This window comes from Mixophyes fleayi, chromosome 8 (assembly GCF_038048845.1).
Source record: "Mixophyes fleayi isolate aMixFle1 chromosome 8, aMixFle1.hap1, whole genome shotgun sequence".
Lineage (NCBI taxonomy): Eukaryota > Metazoa > Chordata > Amphibia > Anura > Limnodynastidae > Mixophyes > Mixophyes fleayi.
Genome location: NC_134409.1, coordinates 37,402,961 through 37,419,315, shown reverse-complemented (window position 1 = coordinate 37,419,315; position 16,355 = coordinate 37,402,961). Strand labels below are relative to the sequence as shown.

General features: G+C 39.8%; 1 protein-coding gene across 3 annotated transcripts in view; it reads right to left on the bottom strand.

The window, feature by feature from the left end:
• The window catches only part of EVI5 (ecotropic viral integration site 5), a 102,558-nt gene extending 86,203 nt beyond the window's left edge, over window positions 1-16,355 (bottom strand). For 2 of the 3 annotated variants that reach the window (XM_075182371.1, XM_075182373.1), the window contains exons 1-2: window positions 16,185-16,355; window positions 3,855-4,095 (exon numbers count right to left, since the gene is read on the bottom strand). In XM_075182371.1, coding sequence (XP_075038472.1) covers window positions 3,855-3,908 — 54 coding nt within the window. In that variant the 5' untranslated portion in view covers window positions 3,909-4,095; window positions 16,185-16,355. The remainder of the gene's footprint in view (window positions 1-3,854; window positions 4,096-16,184) is intronic. The other variant, XM_075182372.1, reaches the window with a different exon arrangement.

The window sequence follows — 16,355 nt, the reverse complement described above, 5'->3', positions numbered from 1 at the left end:
TATTCAGTCAGGATTTTGCTCTCAACACTCAGAGACTTCGTTGACCAAGGTTGTCAATGATTGATCACAGCTAAAACTAAAGGCCATTACTCTTCTAATTCTCATGGATCTCTGCTGAATTTGACACGTTGACCACTCTTCATACAAACGCTACAATACACAAGTCTTCAAGACACTGTCCTATCCAAGCTCTCTTCCTACCTATCTAATCCCTCCTTCAGTGTTTATTTCTTTGGATCCACCTCCACTCGCTTTATCAGTCGAAGAACCACAAGGCTCAGTCCTAGGTCCTCTGCTATTCTCTATCTACACCACTTCTCCTGGAAAATTAATAACCTCCTATGGATTTCAGCATCATCTCTATGTAGACGATACACAAATGTATCTATCCTCTCTCCGGAACTCACCATCTGTGTTGTCCCGTGTTACTGGCCGTCTTTCTGCCATTTCATCTTTGAGGTCCTCTCACCAATTCAAACTCAAACTTTCAAAAACGAAGTTAATAATATTCCCACCTGTCAACATAAGTAACCTGACATTTCTATTTCTGTTGACATGACCATAAATCCCACCCTACAAGCTCTAGGTGTGATCCTTGACTCAGAACTATCCTTTGTATCCCACAAGAACACGATGTAAATCATGTTACATACATCTAAAAAAAGAGATTTCCAAAATATGCTCACACAAGACACTGCAAAAGCTCTAATTCATGCACTCATTTCCTCCTGCATAGACTATTGCAATTCCCTCCTCCTGCTCTTCCCAAAAATCCATGACCCAAAACGGAGAGTCAGCAATGCTAATCACCGTACAACTTTTAACAGTATGGTTAAACATGTATAAATAGCAGGTGCATACAGCGAGTTGTAAAATAAGTGAAGCATCCACATCTTAACTTCTCACTTGGGAGGATTCATCGGAGATCAACATTATGGTAAAAGGACCATTAAATCATCAAAAGAAAAAATTTGTTCTTTAAACCTCCACCCAGTTACCATAAATATACCACTGCCCTCTCATTGTTACCCTACAACAGGGGACCCAGTTGGTCTGCCCCTCTTCTGTTTATAATCGGTGAGAATCTGAGGGACAGTCGCAGTTTGCAGTGCAGAGAGCCTGCAGTAAAGACCCTTTGTAGATCTGAGAACCAGTGTGGAAATGTGCACCAATTTATTTTTTTCTAGAGGACCTACCCTTGTATTAATATCGTTATATGCCATGCCCACCAATTCCCCACCACACTGCCATGCCGTTTTGTCTCAGACTTCCAGACATTCGTCTAGCTTGAGCCACCAATGAAGTGCCCAGTCTCCTAACAAGTGGAGGAGCAGCCTCACCAGAACATTGGGGTGCACAGGACACCACTTTCACCATAACATGAGCCAAAACGAAGTTACCTACAATGGCATGAATAGGTAAGAATCCTTGCAGCAGCCTGAAGTGCTTCACTATTGTTACTGTAACACAACACAGAATAGACCTACAAGCATAGAGAGTGTGCTGGAAAATAGTAGGCAGGTTTACACCTGCTCCACAACAGACTGATTACTTATTCACTAGTTCTGCTGCTAACCTGTGAGGTTCTGAAACAGTGGGTCCTATTCCATTCCTAATATCACATAAGTACTTGCTCCTTGATCATGAACACCTGATGAGACAGTAGAGCTCAATGAATGATCAAAAAACCGCATAGGACCTAGGAGCAGAATTTTGTCTGTAAGAGTTGAAATAACATCAGTCTTTCCATGGATTGCCATACTCCTTCCAATAAGCAGAGACAGGCGCAAAGCATAGCCGCAGGATTAGCTACAGCATCTTTGTAAGCAACTGATAAAACAAGTATAAGAACTGCTGAAGACTTATACCTGCCCAAGAAGCCGATCTAAAAGAGAAGTAGAGAATGGGGCTCCCTAGGCTTCTTGTTTCATTTATGCATCAATAAGTCCTAATATTTACTTATTCGTATCTGCTTTTCACCTATGGAATACCTTCACCATCCTCCAAAGTTTTAAACTCTCCTTAAATACTCACCTGGTCATCAATGCCTACCAGTCAACTACATACTCCACATTCTCACTGTGTCATTAACCCCACTAGTCTCAGCCTTGCCCTATTCGAATGTAAGCTCTCCTGAATAGTCTCGTCTACTCCAACCTCATCCACTTATGCGTCCTTGTATCAAGGCTCTTATATGTTCTGTATTACACTTGTCTGCTATTAGGCCTTAAAAACAGTATTAGTCAGATCATGCAAACCTTAAATTAAAGCCTTCTGAATATCCTTTATATTATTAAAATACTCTGTCTGTCCCCTACGACATTGTACTAGGCTATATTTTCCCCATGTAAGAGGCTGCAGAATTTTGTGGAGCCATATAGACAATAATACTAAACTCAAAACAGGAACCATCATCAAAATTCTGACTTGGAGCAAAAATGATCACACTGCTAGGTTTCCATGAGATCTAGACTCATTCTGTCAAGATACATTGCTTTGGCACTTGGAGCAGTAAACACTGTAGATGACAGCAGTTTACAAGGCAGAATATTTAACAGTCTGTTTAATTGTAGTCCAAGGACAGAATAAATCAACAGACTTGAAAATAGGAGGAGGAGAAAATATGCTGCAGAAGATTTGTAAAATTGTTTATGGCCAAAGGCATGCATAGGAATTTCTTCAGGTTTCACTTGTTTTTTTATTTTTAAGGACGTTCAGTCAAACGTACTCCATTCCCGGATTAGTAATGGTTTGATTTTAAAACGAACGTAGCATGTACAGCACGGTGGTACCCCATACTTATTCTATTAAAGTTAATAGAATTATCAGGAACATGTGAAAATACTCTGGAACTGCTCGACCCAAGCGGTTTGCATTTAGCCAAACTGCACAGTTATCCTATTTGCTTGGTTCTGGGGTCAAGCTACAGGATCACAACAGGTGGAGTCATTATTAGAGCCATATTTCTGCTAATCCCAGCAGCCTGACTTCTGCTGCCTCCCTCATGTCAGGAAAGGGGAGAGCAGCGGTTAGAGGGAGAACTAGTTCTGCGTGAGTCAGGCCCTTCTTGGACTACATGCTATTGTGTGGGTCCCATCCCATCACGAACTACAAGCCGCATCTTTTTAACGGTCTTAACTGGAAATGATGATGACAACCAAATAGTCTTATGTGTTAAAAGTTTCAGCGAAAGGTGTTGCAAACGATAAAGGGATTCACATCATGCTATTAAAACCAAGAAGTTAACAACCTAATTCTGGGTTTGTGTCTCTCCGCAGGTTTTTCAAACCTAGTTTTTAAATTGGGTTCAGTGCCAAAGGAAAAAGCACCCAAGGTTGTGACCTGGACATGCAAGGCACTGTGCACTGTGCTTTTCTCTAGGTCTCTTGTAATAATTCATTCTTGAATCCTTGTACAATCTGTCCTGACCTTGATTTTTCTGTACCAGGAGGTGAAGACTTTCAGAGTTTTACTATAAATTATATTGGAGACTTTCTTCCAGCTAAATACAAGTGTGTCAACCACTTGACACCCAAAAGATCTATAGTAATGTTCGGTCTTCAATGCTGTGAGGTTGAGAAAGTCTGATCATATGCAGAACAGGACTTTTCCTGCAAGGAAGGTGAAATGTTGGTCAAAGCTCTGCATAGCATACCTTGCCTGAAAGCGGCCGCACGATAAGATTGTCTCCAGTGCGATTTCAAGTTAAGACAAGAAAAACTGTACTTAAGCATTTCAACATTTCTGAGGCTCTGTAACCCCTGGTGTCAAATAAATGCATCTACTAGATGTATGTTTGGAGGCCATGCATGTAAATGGAGTGACAATGGGACCACATCTACGGTCATCCATACCTGTGTGGAGTGCTGTGGAGTGTTTATTTCAGTTGCCTGCTCCATTTTTTTCATTCCATACAAGTCGAACACGCGGAGATCAATGGAGTGTCCTCCCCAATCATCCCCAAGTACAAGCGCTCATTAACCACTGGATGTTAAACACATGGTGTCACTGACTGTTGAACTTTGGTTGTTCAAATGCATTGGGTACCCGGCCTTCATGTCACAGAAATGTTCTATTCCATTCCCCAGAAAATCCCTGCAGTGTGAAAAAGACAAAGGTTGAGGAAAATAGCAAAAGGCTAGACAGACAGTACAGTGATTTCAGACTGGTCATACCAGTCAGTGGCTTCTTGCTTATAACAATATACTGCATTAGAGTGAAAATAACTGAATGCAGGAGCTTTAAACACTGTTACTAAGGCACAGACCCAGTATCATGAACCTTATAAAGGATTTCCTAGCTCCACAATCTTTGAGAGAAGTTTCCACAAAGTACTTTTCCATTTTTACAATACATGAGTCAATAGCTGGCACATGACATTTACAGCTTAAGAACTGTGCCCAAATTAGAACATACCGGTCCTTAACATGTGTCAATATTACTATAGACTTAAACATTAAATACTGTACAATATGGATGATTACGACTTACTCTACATCCCCCCCCCCTCCCGAATACAGTGCTATAGGTATCTCCCCTAATACATAATGAGAATTGTATGATTTCCTGGCTCAAACAGACGCTACCACCAAGGCCAAGTGACAAGGTAGTCATCGGCCACCAGGATTTGGAGCCAGGATAGAAAAAAAAAAACACTAACTAGGGAGACAATGGGTACGCAAGTAACAAATCATTAGACAACAGTAAATTCACAAAAAACAGACCTAGCAGCCGAGGGTAACGAATAATTACAATTAAATGCAAAAAAACTGTGCATAGCCGGTACACTAACACTATATAACAGGCCTACAGCAAGGTCTGATTAAATAGCCAGGAAGCAAAATTGTGCACAAACACTAAGCTGAAGAAACTTGTTTCGCTCATTGCACCACAGAGACCTATACAAATAAACAGATACTTTGAAAGTGGCAGATGCACATTACACGTCCGTGTGTTATAAATGCATGATTATAACTTCCCTGATTCTGTTCTCTGAAGGAAAGTACATGCAAAGTTTACAAAACAATTTGTACAGTTATTACAAGTGTCATTGATTTGGCCTGATGAAAACATGAAAGAGTACCTGTCCTCCTAATACAACACTATATTGTTCCTGCAGAGAGCCATCGGCTCCACATAAAATGACAACATGTATTTAACACAAGGATTTGTCTACCATGACACAGGAAAGAACCTTTAGAGCAGTGATGGGCAAACTTTTTCAGGAGCGGGCCAAATAAAAAAGAAAAACTTTAGGCGGGCCAATATAATTTATTAAAAAACTCAAATATCGAAATATATAATACAAATGTTTTGAATGGGACGGGAGGGTGTTATATAGCAGTGTTACCTCTATAAGTGCAGCGATCGTACAGACACAGCACTTATTTCAGGAGGTTGTTGCAGATCCGTCTTTCTGGTGAGCCACTAACTGACAACACAGCAGCCAATCGAAATCCGCCTTAGTATATAGCCCAGCCCATCTCTTCTCACATGACTTTCAGCCATTAGGGGACGGGCAGGTGTTTGAGTGATTGACATATGAAGTGTCCTTTTAGGAAGGAGGATGAAGTGTAATGGAGGAAATAGCTGGGAAGGTATAAAAATGAAGGTTCTGACACAGGGTCGGCCCTAATAATTTTATGCATATTTGAATGAAATTTTTTAAAATATTGGCGGGCCGGATAGTACCTCTAAGTGGGCCGGATCTTGCCCATCACTGCTTTAGAATGTCACTCACTCCTCTTCCCGAATCTACAGTGGCAGAGGCAATCCCACTAGAATGTACCTAGAACGTCTCCTCTCTTTCCCACTTCAAAAAATAAACACACCTGGAACAAAAACAACTAGTATGATATAGAGGTAGGTTATAAATGCACCACTACTATAGAATTACAGAAACAAGCATGTCTTCTGTACACAACGCTAGCATTCCCACGTCAGAGATGCTTTGCGCTGAACTAACTGCTTGGTAAAACAGGACATTGTACAATTTTCCATGACAATTTGGCCATCAGGGATAGTCTGAATTTGCTTGTTACTATCAACAGACCTTGAATATTCAAAACATGACATACTATAAATGGGACTTCTGAGGTGTCTGGTGTCTGACATGAAATAAACACCACACATCTCTCACAAGCTGCAGAATAACTTGTGTCTGCCCTGCACATGAAGGCAGTGGTAATGTGGGACAAGACACGATCACTAAAGTCCAAGTAAGTATTCCCACAAAACGAATCTTATTCTACTCTGTGCAATAAATACATGAAACATATAATGGACCACTAAGAAAGTTTAAGTGAGCATCTTTAAACATTCAAGAGTGTTCTTACACAATTCCCTTTGTGTGCAATTAATTTCTGTGCAGAAGAAAACAGTATATATCTCTGCAATATGGTAAAAGTGATCACATACTCATTGCAGAGGATAATGATCCATCTGTGGAATATAATGGATCACACATGAGTCCTCACGATTGACAGTGTAAGTTGCCCTTTGATATTTCACCGACCTATATAGCGCTACAAGACTAGAAAATAAAACACACAGAAATAGTCTATGGTCTAAAGAATGCACAGAGATAAGTGTGAAGAGGAGATGCAGATATAACCCACTTGCTGACCTCAGCGCACAGATTACAGCCCACACTGTCTCTACTAAACTTCATATTCTCTTCCGCAGCATAATCCGTTTGGGAACTTTGCTGACAAACCTATTTCTCTACTGTCCTAGCGCCTTTTCCTGGGATGGATTTACACAATACAACCTTATGCTGAATCAGTGTCTGTTAAAAAAAGAAATAAAAAAAAGAAATTGAAAAATGGGCAACAAATATCTTGGTGCAGAATCTTGCCACAATAGGTCTTTAAACCATACAGTGCTGCCTCTACATCAACTCCAGGAGGTAAATGTATCAAGCGGAGAGATTTTCGGCAGGTTTGAAAGGTGGTTGCTATAGGAAACATCTCCAATCAGATTCTAGCTGTCACTTTGTAGAATGCACTAAATAAATGATAGCTAGAATCTGATTGGATTTTCAAACTCACCGGAAAACTCTCAGCTTGATACATTTACCCCCAGGTGTATTGTCTGTACAAAAGCACATTAATCTGCATCAATGCCATAACTTCACACTTTCTATTCTATGTGGGGGGTATTCAATTGTGAAAAAAAAACAAAAAACGCGGCAGATGCCTCCAGAACGGCCAGTGACACCTTCTCATATTTTTTTTCTTAACAAAAAGCCACTCACAAAAATGAATGTTATTTTTTACAGTTACTACGATAAAAAGTATGTGGCCACGATGTTCTTGGGAACATCTCGGCCAATTGAATCTGCCCCTAGGTTTTTGTTTTGCTTTAATTAATACAGATCTCCCCTTTTTATCCACCAGCTAAAGAGCCCTTACCCACACTGATGTTTAAATGCTGTATTTGACTTGCATGGTCAACGCACGTGCAAGTTATGCAAATGCTTTTTATAATAAAACCCAATATATGTGACCAAACAGATTTCCATTCATATTTGCATGTCCGTGTGCTTGTGTAGTGGTACTCTTTTTGGACGGTACATGCTCCATTTCAAAAGGCCATTCATTTCTATGGGAAATGATTATGTACTGGTTAATGAGCGGTTACACCAACGATGTACTATATTTTTCTCATTCATCCATAGGCCCATACATTCCAATGGGCTTATGTGCTACATGTAACAACCCAGTTGAGATAAATGGAATATGGACACGAATGAAGCTTAAATGGGGGAATTCAATTCCCCCAGATTAGCACCGCTATAACCATTATCGTTTTCACGGCAAAATCAACCCGGCTTTCTACTCGCGGCTCAGGGAGCTGCACGCAAAAAGCCGCCGGTGAAATTACTGTAATAACTGTATTTAAGCGCACCATTACCGTAATAATGGTAATAGTGCGCAGGGCGCGTTACTTTTTACAGTAACGCGGCCAATTGAATTCCCCCCTAACAGCGTTGTTAACCGTTTTCCCCACATCACCTGACATTCAATTTATCTGTTGATGTGATAAAAGCATGGAGTCCCCGTGTCGCTGTTTTTGTAGATGTTCATCTGCTGCAATAGAATAAGGTTTGCAGCGCACTATTTATGACAGGCAGAGACACCCTGTATTGGGTTTCACATACCATCAGTAAACTGGTGTTACTGACCACTCCCTACTGGTGCTGCCTGGACAAGCCAGCCACTCAACTGTAAACTGTGCACCAAGCTGGTTCTCCGTGCTGCAGGAGAGCAGTCACTGCCACCACCAGGCTCCGTTCAGTGAGGAGCGCTGCAAATTTTTTTTTTTTTTACCAAGATCAATTATAAGGGGGGGCCCCCATGAAGTTTCAGTACTGGGGCCCTGAATTCCTCTTGGCAGCCCTGGGGGCAGTACAGTGCCCTTTCCATTTTCAACTATAGTAAGCAAATCAAGAATGGATGAGAAAGGAACAGAGGGCGATTTTCCTAAAACTCATACAGGCTTGACCATGTATCTCGGTGCACGCACCAGGGTGGCCAAATTAGAGGACTCCCTGTGTTACATTAAAGATTGAATGCTGGGCATCAATTCCAGAGTGTGTACTCACAAAATCGTCTAGTTGTGTGTACCAGAGGTACTTCTTTCATAATGACAGCAGAGCAGCTTGTGAATGCAGCCGTTTACATCCCGATTGATGGAAACGCCTCTTGCATGTATGTACACAGGGAGAGATGTTCTGCATGCCATCTTTCATATACCATCAGTCGGCCCCTGATAATGGGAACATCACTCATCTTCCAATACCATTTACTAATACATCCAATAATGATCTGATCAATAATAACCTGACTAAAATGTGACAATGTTCATTATTGGCTATACATGCTGCAATCTCAGGCCATCAGCCCAATATATTTATTAGTGCTTGGCACACGAGATAATACTCCAATATCCTGCAACATATAGCACAAAATCAGCACTTCAGAGTCATTAGTATTTTACCAGTGGTAACCTATAAAATAAAAGCCCTGAAACAATCCTGCTGGATACACTGAGCAAACAGCTAGTTTTCTGTGGAAATAATGATTATACAGGCAGACTACTGAGGTACCAATCATTGTTCAGCAAGTACAGGGGATGAGAGCAAGACCGAAGTGGGGATTGAACAAGAAAGAAAACCAAGCTTTGTTCAAAGTACAGATTTTTCTCAGATTTATAGATAAATGTTATTTGGAACTTATAAATAGTAAATAGATTTTCAGGTTTTTTTTACTGAGATTTTTCTTGAACAGCGGTAAAAGTTGATACAGAACATAACTCATCATAGGTACAATATAAGAGTTTGACTACAAAACAGATCAGCGCTGTGTACTCAACTTGAAACGTTTATAAGAAAAAGAAACATTAAAGTTATATATATCTATTATACCCTATATATTAAATTACATATGTATTAATTAAAAATATGAAGTAATAAATATGAAAACAGATGAGCTTTCTAGAATGCATAACAGATATTTACAAACTATAGAAAAACAGAAACCAAAATTACATCATGTCCACTTGGGTTTTAAATCTCTAAACATAGGAAAGAGGGGGGGGGGGGGGGAAGAAAAGAAAAAAGGGGGAAGGGGTCAAGACGACTGGGAAAGGGTACTCTGGGAGCGGAGACTCCTTTTTCATCATTGATGAATAATATGTCCAAAAATAAAAAAATAAAAATGGAAATGTACAATATTATATGGGCTAACAGGGTTATTAAAAAGTTGCAAGTAGTATAGATACTTTTAAATGTTCTGATCATGTGTTCCAGGGCAGTGAACAGTTCCTCAGTAACTATCAACATGCTTGTTGTTTGCTCCATTGTATGAACAAACCATATTCTGCCAGTTAAAGGAGAGCTCAGGAGACTTCCATACAGCTTTAACGCTACTCCCTACTAACGCGCTTGGCCACAAGCACTGTCAGCTATGCACCAACATGTTGTTGCATCACAGGCACCTAGAACCGCTAGCTTCTGGGTGATGTGTGCAACTGCTGCAGCACCTCTTTAATAGTTACTCTGTTTTGAGGGATGGCCTGGTCTAGACAAATTCACAATATTGTCAATTTCTTTATGATGCACTTATCAGTGATCTAGAGGATTTTAATAGTTTTTGAAGTATTTTTATATACCTCCGATTGGTGTTTTTAAATAACCTTCATAAAAAAAGCTATTGGTTGGAATTGTACTAACCAACTGTGGGACCTCTCACAGACCGGTCTATTTATTAGAACGCAAGTGGACTACAATCAATTATGAGCTCTTTCAAGACCATCGCTTATTTGGCTATATCTTAGTACATATTAAATATACAAGTATTCAGCTCTTTTTCTATGTATTCACTCATTGTCTGTTTTTTATATATTTAAGAAAAAGCTTTAGATTCTTTTATTGGACTTTACAAGTTACCTTATGTTGTTCGGCTGTAAAGATTTTTTAATAAATCAATTTAGATTCCTTGATGTAAGCCAGACTGAGCACAGCTGACAGTGATGTCACAAAGCCTGTCAGTCAAACCCCACCAATGCATCTATAAAACCATAGGGGTGCATTTCCATTCTCTGGGTATTCTAATTGTTTGGCACATGTGTGCACTTTTACTATTTGTGCGTTATTAAAAACACATTTTTGCTTTTTCCATTATTTAGACAGATGCAGGACACTGTAGTCTTCAGTCACATCATGTGACATCTAGCCAGTGCCTTCAAAACAGGAAGCATTGAATGAGTGCCCATAATCTCACTTCATTTTTATTTCAAATCAAGTCTGTGTACTGTGTGTAAATGTAGATATATACTCATGTGAAAACCACAGCACAGAACATATGGGTATATTAGTGATAGCCAAGTGTGCACGGCAGCGTTCTGCTTTATAAAAGAAAAGGTAAATATAAAAGCACACCTATAATAGGGCCGCCTAAACAAAGATCACTTGTTTTCTTAAGTAACTGCACCAGCTACTAACTGGCAAGATTTGTGTAAATCACACCCAGTGGTGTAGAACCAACACATGAACTTAACATCTCAGGACAACTCTGCAGTTTTCCATCAAATGAGCCACATTTTTACTCCATGTGCAATGACCAAAACAACTGGATTTTTATAAGTCTAGTTAGAAGATCACAATTAACAGATGAGTCCCACATTAAGGGTCCATACTATTCCCTAACTTACACAAATAGAAGGCTTCATAAACAAAAAGGGATGTCCAAAAGTGACTAACCCCTTTAAAAGAACAGAAAACAAAATGATGTTTTCTTAAGATTGCACGTACAGTGGACACAGTCATTAGCCGACCATACTAATGAAACCATATAAGTTCCAGCATAGCTGAATGGCTTCTCAAATACAGCCAAGCAGTTGAACATATAAAGGCCAACCAGAATTGATATACCAATCATTGTTATAGCAGTAAAATGTGAACTTATAGTAAAATATATAATAATACTTCATTAAAATGTCATTTGTGGGTGATTTGGATGAACATTGTTTTCAATAAATGTGATAATGTGATGGTATCAACACATTTCCAAGCACCAAAGTAAAAGTGCAAATATTAGTCTCGGAGCAACAGAAAAAATAGTGACTCAATCAAACACTCCCATGTTTATCATCATGAGTAACTAATACTGGAAAACAATATAATGAAGACAGGTCTGTATGATAACAATAGGTATGCAACTGACACAAAATAAGTTTCCTTTTATTTAAATTTCTGTTATCTATTAGTCTATAAATAAAATTATATATATGAAGTGGATGTTCTGCAATTCTTTCAACGACCGAACAAGCCTTTATAGAGTGTTTTTCATGAATACCAATACTGGACCATGTTATCTACAATGACCTGTTTGTACTAAGATCATCCTGTTTTCATAACCTGACAAAATATATGCATTTTCTATTAAGGACCACTTAGCCCCCAAATTGAAATTTTCAGATATGATGTTGGCTTAATACAGAAATGTATTTTACCATCATTCCCCTGCAGCACTGGTAGAGAGGAAAGGATTACCTCTGCACTCCCGTACAGACAGAATTCAGCTCCTCTCCCATCTTTAAAGACAATATCCCAATGTTATACGATACAAGTCAAACAGTGGACATTTACCTTGCTGTGACATCACTGACCCAGCCCAGTGCATAAACCAATCCACACAGCACAATGCTTTAAAGAAAGTTTGCCAAATTCTCATTCACACTCTGCCTGTAGCAATAGAAAAAGCATCTTCTTACCATGACAACCTGCTGCAGAGGAGTCAAAGAGAATATAGTGGTTTTATTAAGTGTAACATAAATATATCATCATAATTTTTTTATATAGCGCCACTGATTCCGCAGCGCTGTACACAGAACTCATTCACATCAGTCCCTTCCCCATTGGAGCTTACAGTCTAAATTCCCTAACAGACACAGACAATTTTTGATAGCAGTCAATTAATCTACCAATATGTTTTAGGAAACCGGAGCACAGGGAGGAAACCCATGCAAAGCGCTACGGAATATGTTGGCGCTATATAAATAAATGATGATGATAATGATGATGATAAGGCCATGGTCGGGAATTGAACGCATGACCCTAGCGCTGTGAGACAAAAGTGCTAACCACTAAGCCACCGTGCTGCCCAACATACCAGTAATGTCATGAATATCATTAAGCTTTGAAACACACAGCCTTTTTAATCTATTAATCTGAAATAGTAGTGTAAGGATAGAGAATGTTAGATACAAGAGAGATGTTTTATTACTTAAGCAGTTTTCGAAACTAATGCTGAAAAACATAATACATCTGCAAAAACTCTTGCCACATAAACCAATACAATGAAATGTTTCATAAATACTATAAATTACATAAAATAAATTTCCCAACTTGACACCTAGCTGTCAACCTGTGAATTGCTTCATTGGCGTGGAAAATAAAATACAATTCTTGTACCAGGAATATACTTGTCATAAAGGTTTACTAATTAAGCACATCTCTGTCTAAAGTAACCACAAGCGCAGAGGATTGCTTATAATTGGAAAAGCAGACGCTAGCAAAAATACCTAATCTGGCAGGTTTCTCAAGGGGAAGGATGTTATTCATCAAACATTTATTTCAGAGATTTATGGAGATCACAGTTAGATCATATTTTCCACAGTTAAAATGGAAAGCAAGGACCTAGTTTCAACTTAGAACTGCAGCTCTGATGCTGGGTAAAAATTAAACATACCCATCGACTGGATAGCAACCAAAGTTAACGATTTAAACAAAAAATAAATATGTTTCACACATAAAGATGACCAGTTACGACAGCAAAATACCCGAAAGGCACATTCAGATTTTTTAAGTCTTATTCCTCTTTTATATGGTGTGTGTGTTAGGTAATATAGACTAAGCTCCAAAGGGGCACAAACTGATGTGAGCGAGTTCTCTGTACAGCGCTGCGGAGATAGTGGCTATAGGTAGGAGGTACTTGTCAACCACCAGTCACATCTAGGAGTACTACTAAATAGTTACACTGTCTTGAGAAGTTTCATTAATAAGACAATGCATCACTCATTTAACATGCTATACAAATGAAGAGAAAAGGCTGCCTCACAACACTGGGGTCATTAGTTCAATTCCCGATCATGGCCTTATCTGTGTGGAGTTTGTATATTCTCCCTGTGTGTGTGGGTTTCCTCTGGGTGCTCCGGTTTCCTCCCACACTCCAAAAACATACTGGTAGGTTAATTGGCTGCCATCAAAAATTTACCCTAGTCTCTCTCTCTCTCTCTGTCTGCGTGTGTGTTAGGGAATTTAGACTGTAAGCTCCAATGGGGCAGGGACTGATGTGAATGAGTTCTCTGTACAGCGCTGCAAAATCAGTGGCGCTATATAAATAAATGGTGATTATGAAGGCTGATATTTGCGATATTAGGTCGAATAATAAACATGTGGGTTTTCAGCAAAGCTGTACTTTAATAACACCTCTTGTTTATAGCATGTCTGCAGTCACCAATAGCAGTAAGCGAGTCCAGGCATGATACGCTGTAAAAAGGTAAAGGGAACTTTAATACTAAATCATTAACCTGTGTCTAGCCAGAGTCCTTTTAAATTCCCTACAGCCAACATGCGATGAGTCACATGTCAACATTACAGAGTAGACTATATACAAACTCTACAAAATATAGCTGACTGACTAACAATTAAGTTATCAAAGTTCACATGGAAAGTTACAAGCAAAATTGTAAATGAAGTATCTTGCCCCAAGTATAAAACACATTTCATATTTACTATCCAGCATTAATGGAAACAAAACAAGTAGAGAACAAATGTTTTCATAAGGGTTTCATTCATTTGAAACGATTATGGATGGGGTGCAGCCAAAATACCAGTATTTAAAGTGCTGCAGGCAACATTTTGTTAACTGTTGCTATTTACATTCCAGATAACCAACCCATCTGCTCACTAGCAGAACAATGCATTTCAGTTCCTTCAGGTGAGTATAGGGTTACGCTGGAAACCGTGAAGGTAATTCCTAGTAGTGGGGAAAGTACATCATAGGCAGCTTTTACAGTAAAGAAAACATTACATCACAATCCTGAAGAGTCCTTAGGTTTCTGTCAAAACCTTGAAGACAAAATGCAAAACAAAAGCACATTAACAAAATAGGTCACTGGCAGTTTTGGGGTTTTGTTAAAAGTGGTCAGGACAGATCAGACAGAATTTATGTGGATTAAATTTACTAATGTACAAAGTAAGCAAACCTGAAACTCTCCATCCATTATTTAAGTTCAACAATGATAATTAGTTTGCTGGGGGTTCTAGGACCAAAACTGGACCAGACCCTGAGGCTACGTATATCTATGATCTTTATTGCAGGGGACATCAGTGGATCCCAAACTTTTTCAGTTCAAGGCACCCTTAGGGTCTCCATAATTTTTTCAAGGCACCCTTAAGCCAAAATAATTACCAAGTAGTCCCTCGCTTGCTTACCATTGGCCCTGGCACCCCTGTGAGATCACCAAGGCACCGCAGGGAGCCTAGGCACACAGTTTGGGAACCACTGGTTTATATAATGAACACTGGAAGGATTAGTCACATCTCACTTCTAAAATTAAAAATCTGGAGGAAAACTCACTCACAAAACCTCTGACCAACTCAGCTTGTGCAATGGGGAAATACAGCATATCTCCACAATACAGTACAATAATGGGGAGCCTTCCTGTACAGGTGAAGAATGAAGTCTTGCTAGGTCATCTCACCAACAGAACTGGGGGTTTAACAAAATTATGAATTACATTGACCCCAATAGTAAAGCATTGAAGAGTAGGATGACGCAACTTAAATCAATGTTAATAAAAACTGAATATTCAATAGTAGTTAAAACAATGTTCTGCTCTTATGGCCATTTCCTATTGCCTAAAAGACAAAACACAGATGGTTTATGATCCTTGGCCTCCCTCTATATGCAGGATATTATATCCTTTCCCAGGCATTACAAAGATTGCTCAGTTTGGAAAACAATGATTTAAATATACAATACTTTAGAATAATCCTCTATGCATAGGTTTTTAACAGCAACAAAAAAGACCAAATATTTTTCTGGCTACAGCTAATTACAGTATAAAATAGAGCAATGTGAAACAAAACTGGCTAGAAATACTAAACATTGTTTACAAAAATCTTAACTGCAAGTAATATTTGGAAAGGTAATTAGCAGATAAGGTCATTCAGGTCCATACAGTAACTTGCAGGTTTAAGCAAACTTCTGCCCTCTAGGTATTGTGGGACAACAAATCCCAGCAGACCCGGTATATCTATAATACCTGGAAAGCTACAGGTTGCTATAGTGCAGGACCTGCACATTGTACTATAGTAATGCAGTCTGAGAGGGTCTAAGATGGGGAGGGGGATATGGAGTATGAATTAGGAAGGATTGGGGGGTGCAGAGACATCCAGTTGTGGGGTAACCGCCAGGCCCCAGTCTTGACACGTCCATCTATCCACTCCTCCTCCTGCTCCCGGGAGCCACCTCTCCAGGAAGCCGCTGGAGGAGACCCTGCAGCAGGGACTAATACCCCGTCCCCCCTCCTCCAGACCAGCCGCAGGAGCCCCTACAGCACCGGCACAACCGTAATAACCCCCGGTCCTGGCGGCGCCCCGCCGCCTGCTGTACCTTGGAAACCTGTCCCAGACCTCTCCGATCAGGTAAACCGTGTCCTTCCCATCCAGCCCCGGGTCACAGGAGGGGGCTCAGCTCCGTGCTGGGCTGGTACAGAGCCGATAACCCTAACACACTCTCTCCCCACCTCTCCGCTGCGGCCGCTGCCACCATACACAACCGTGA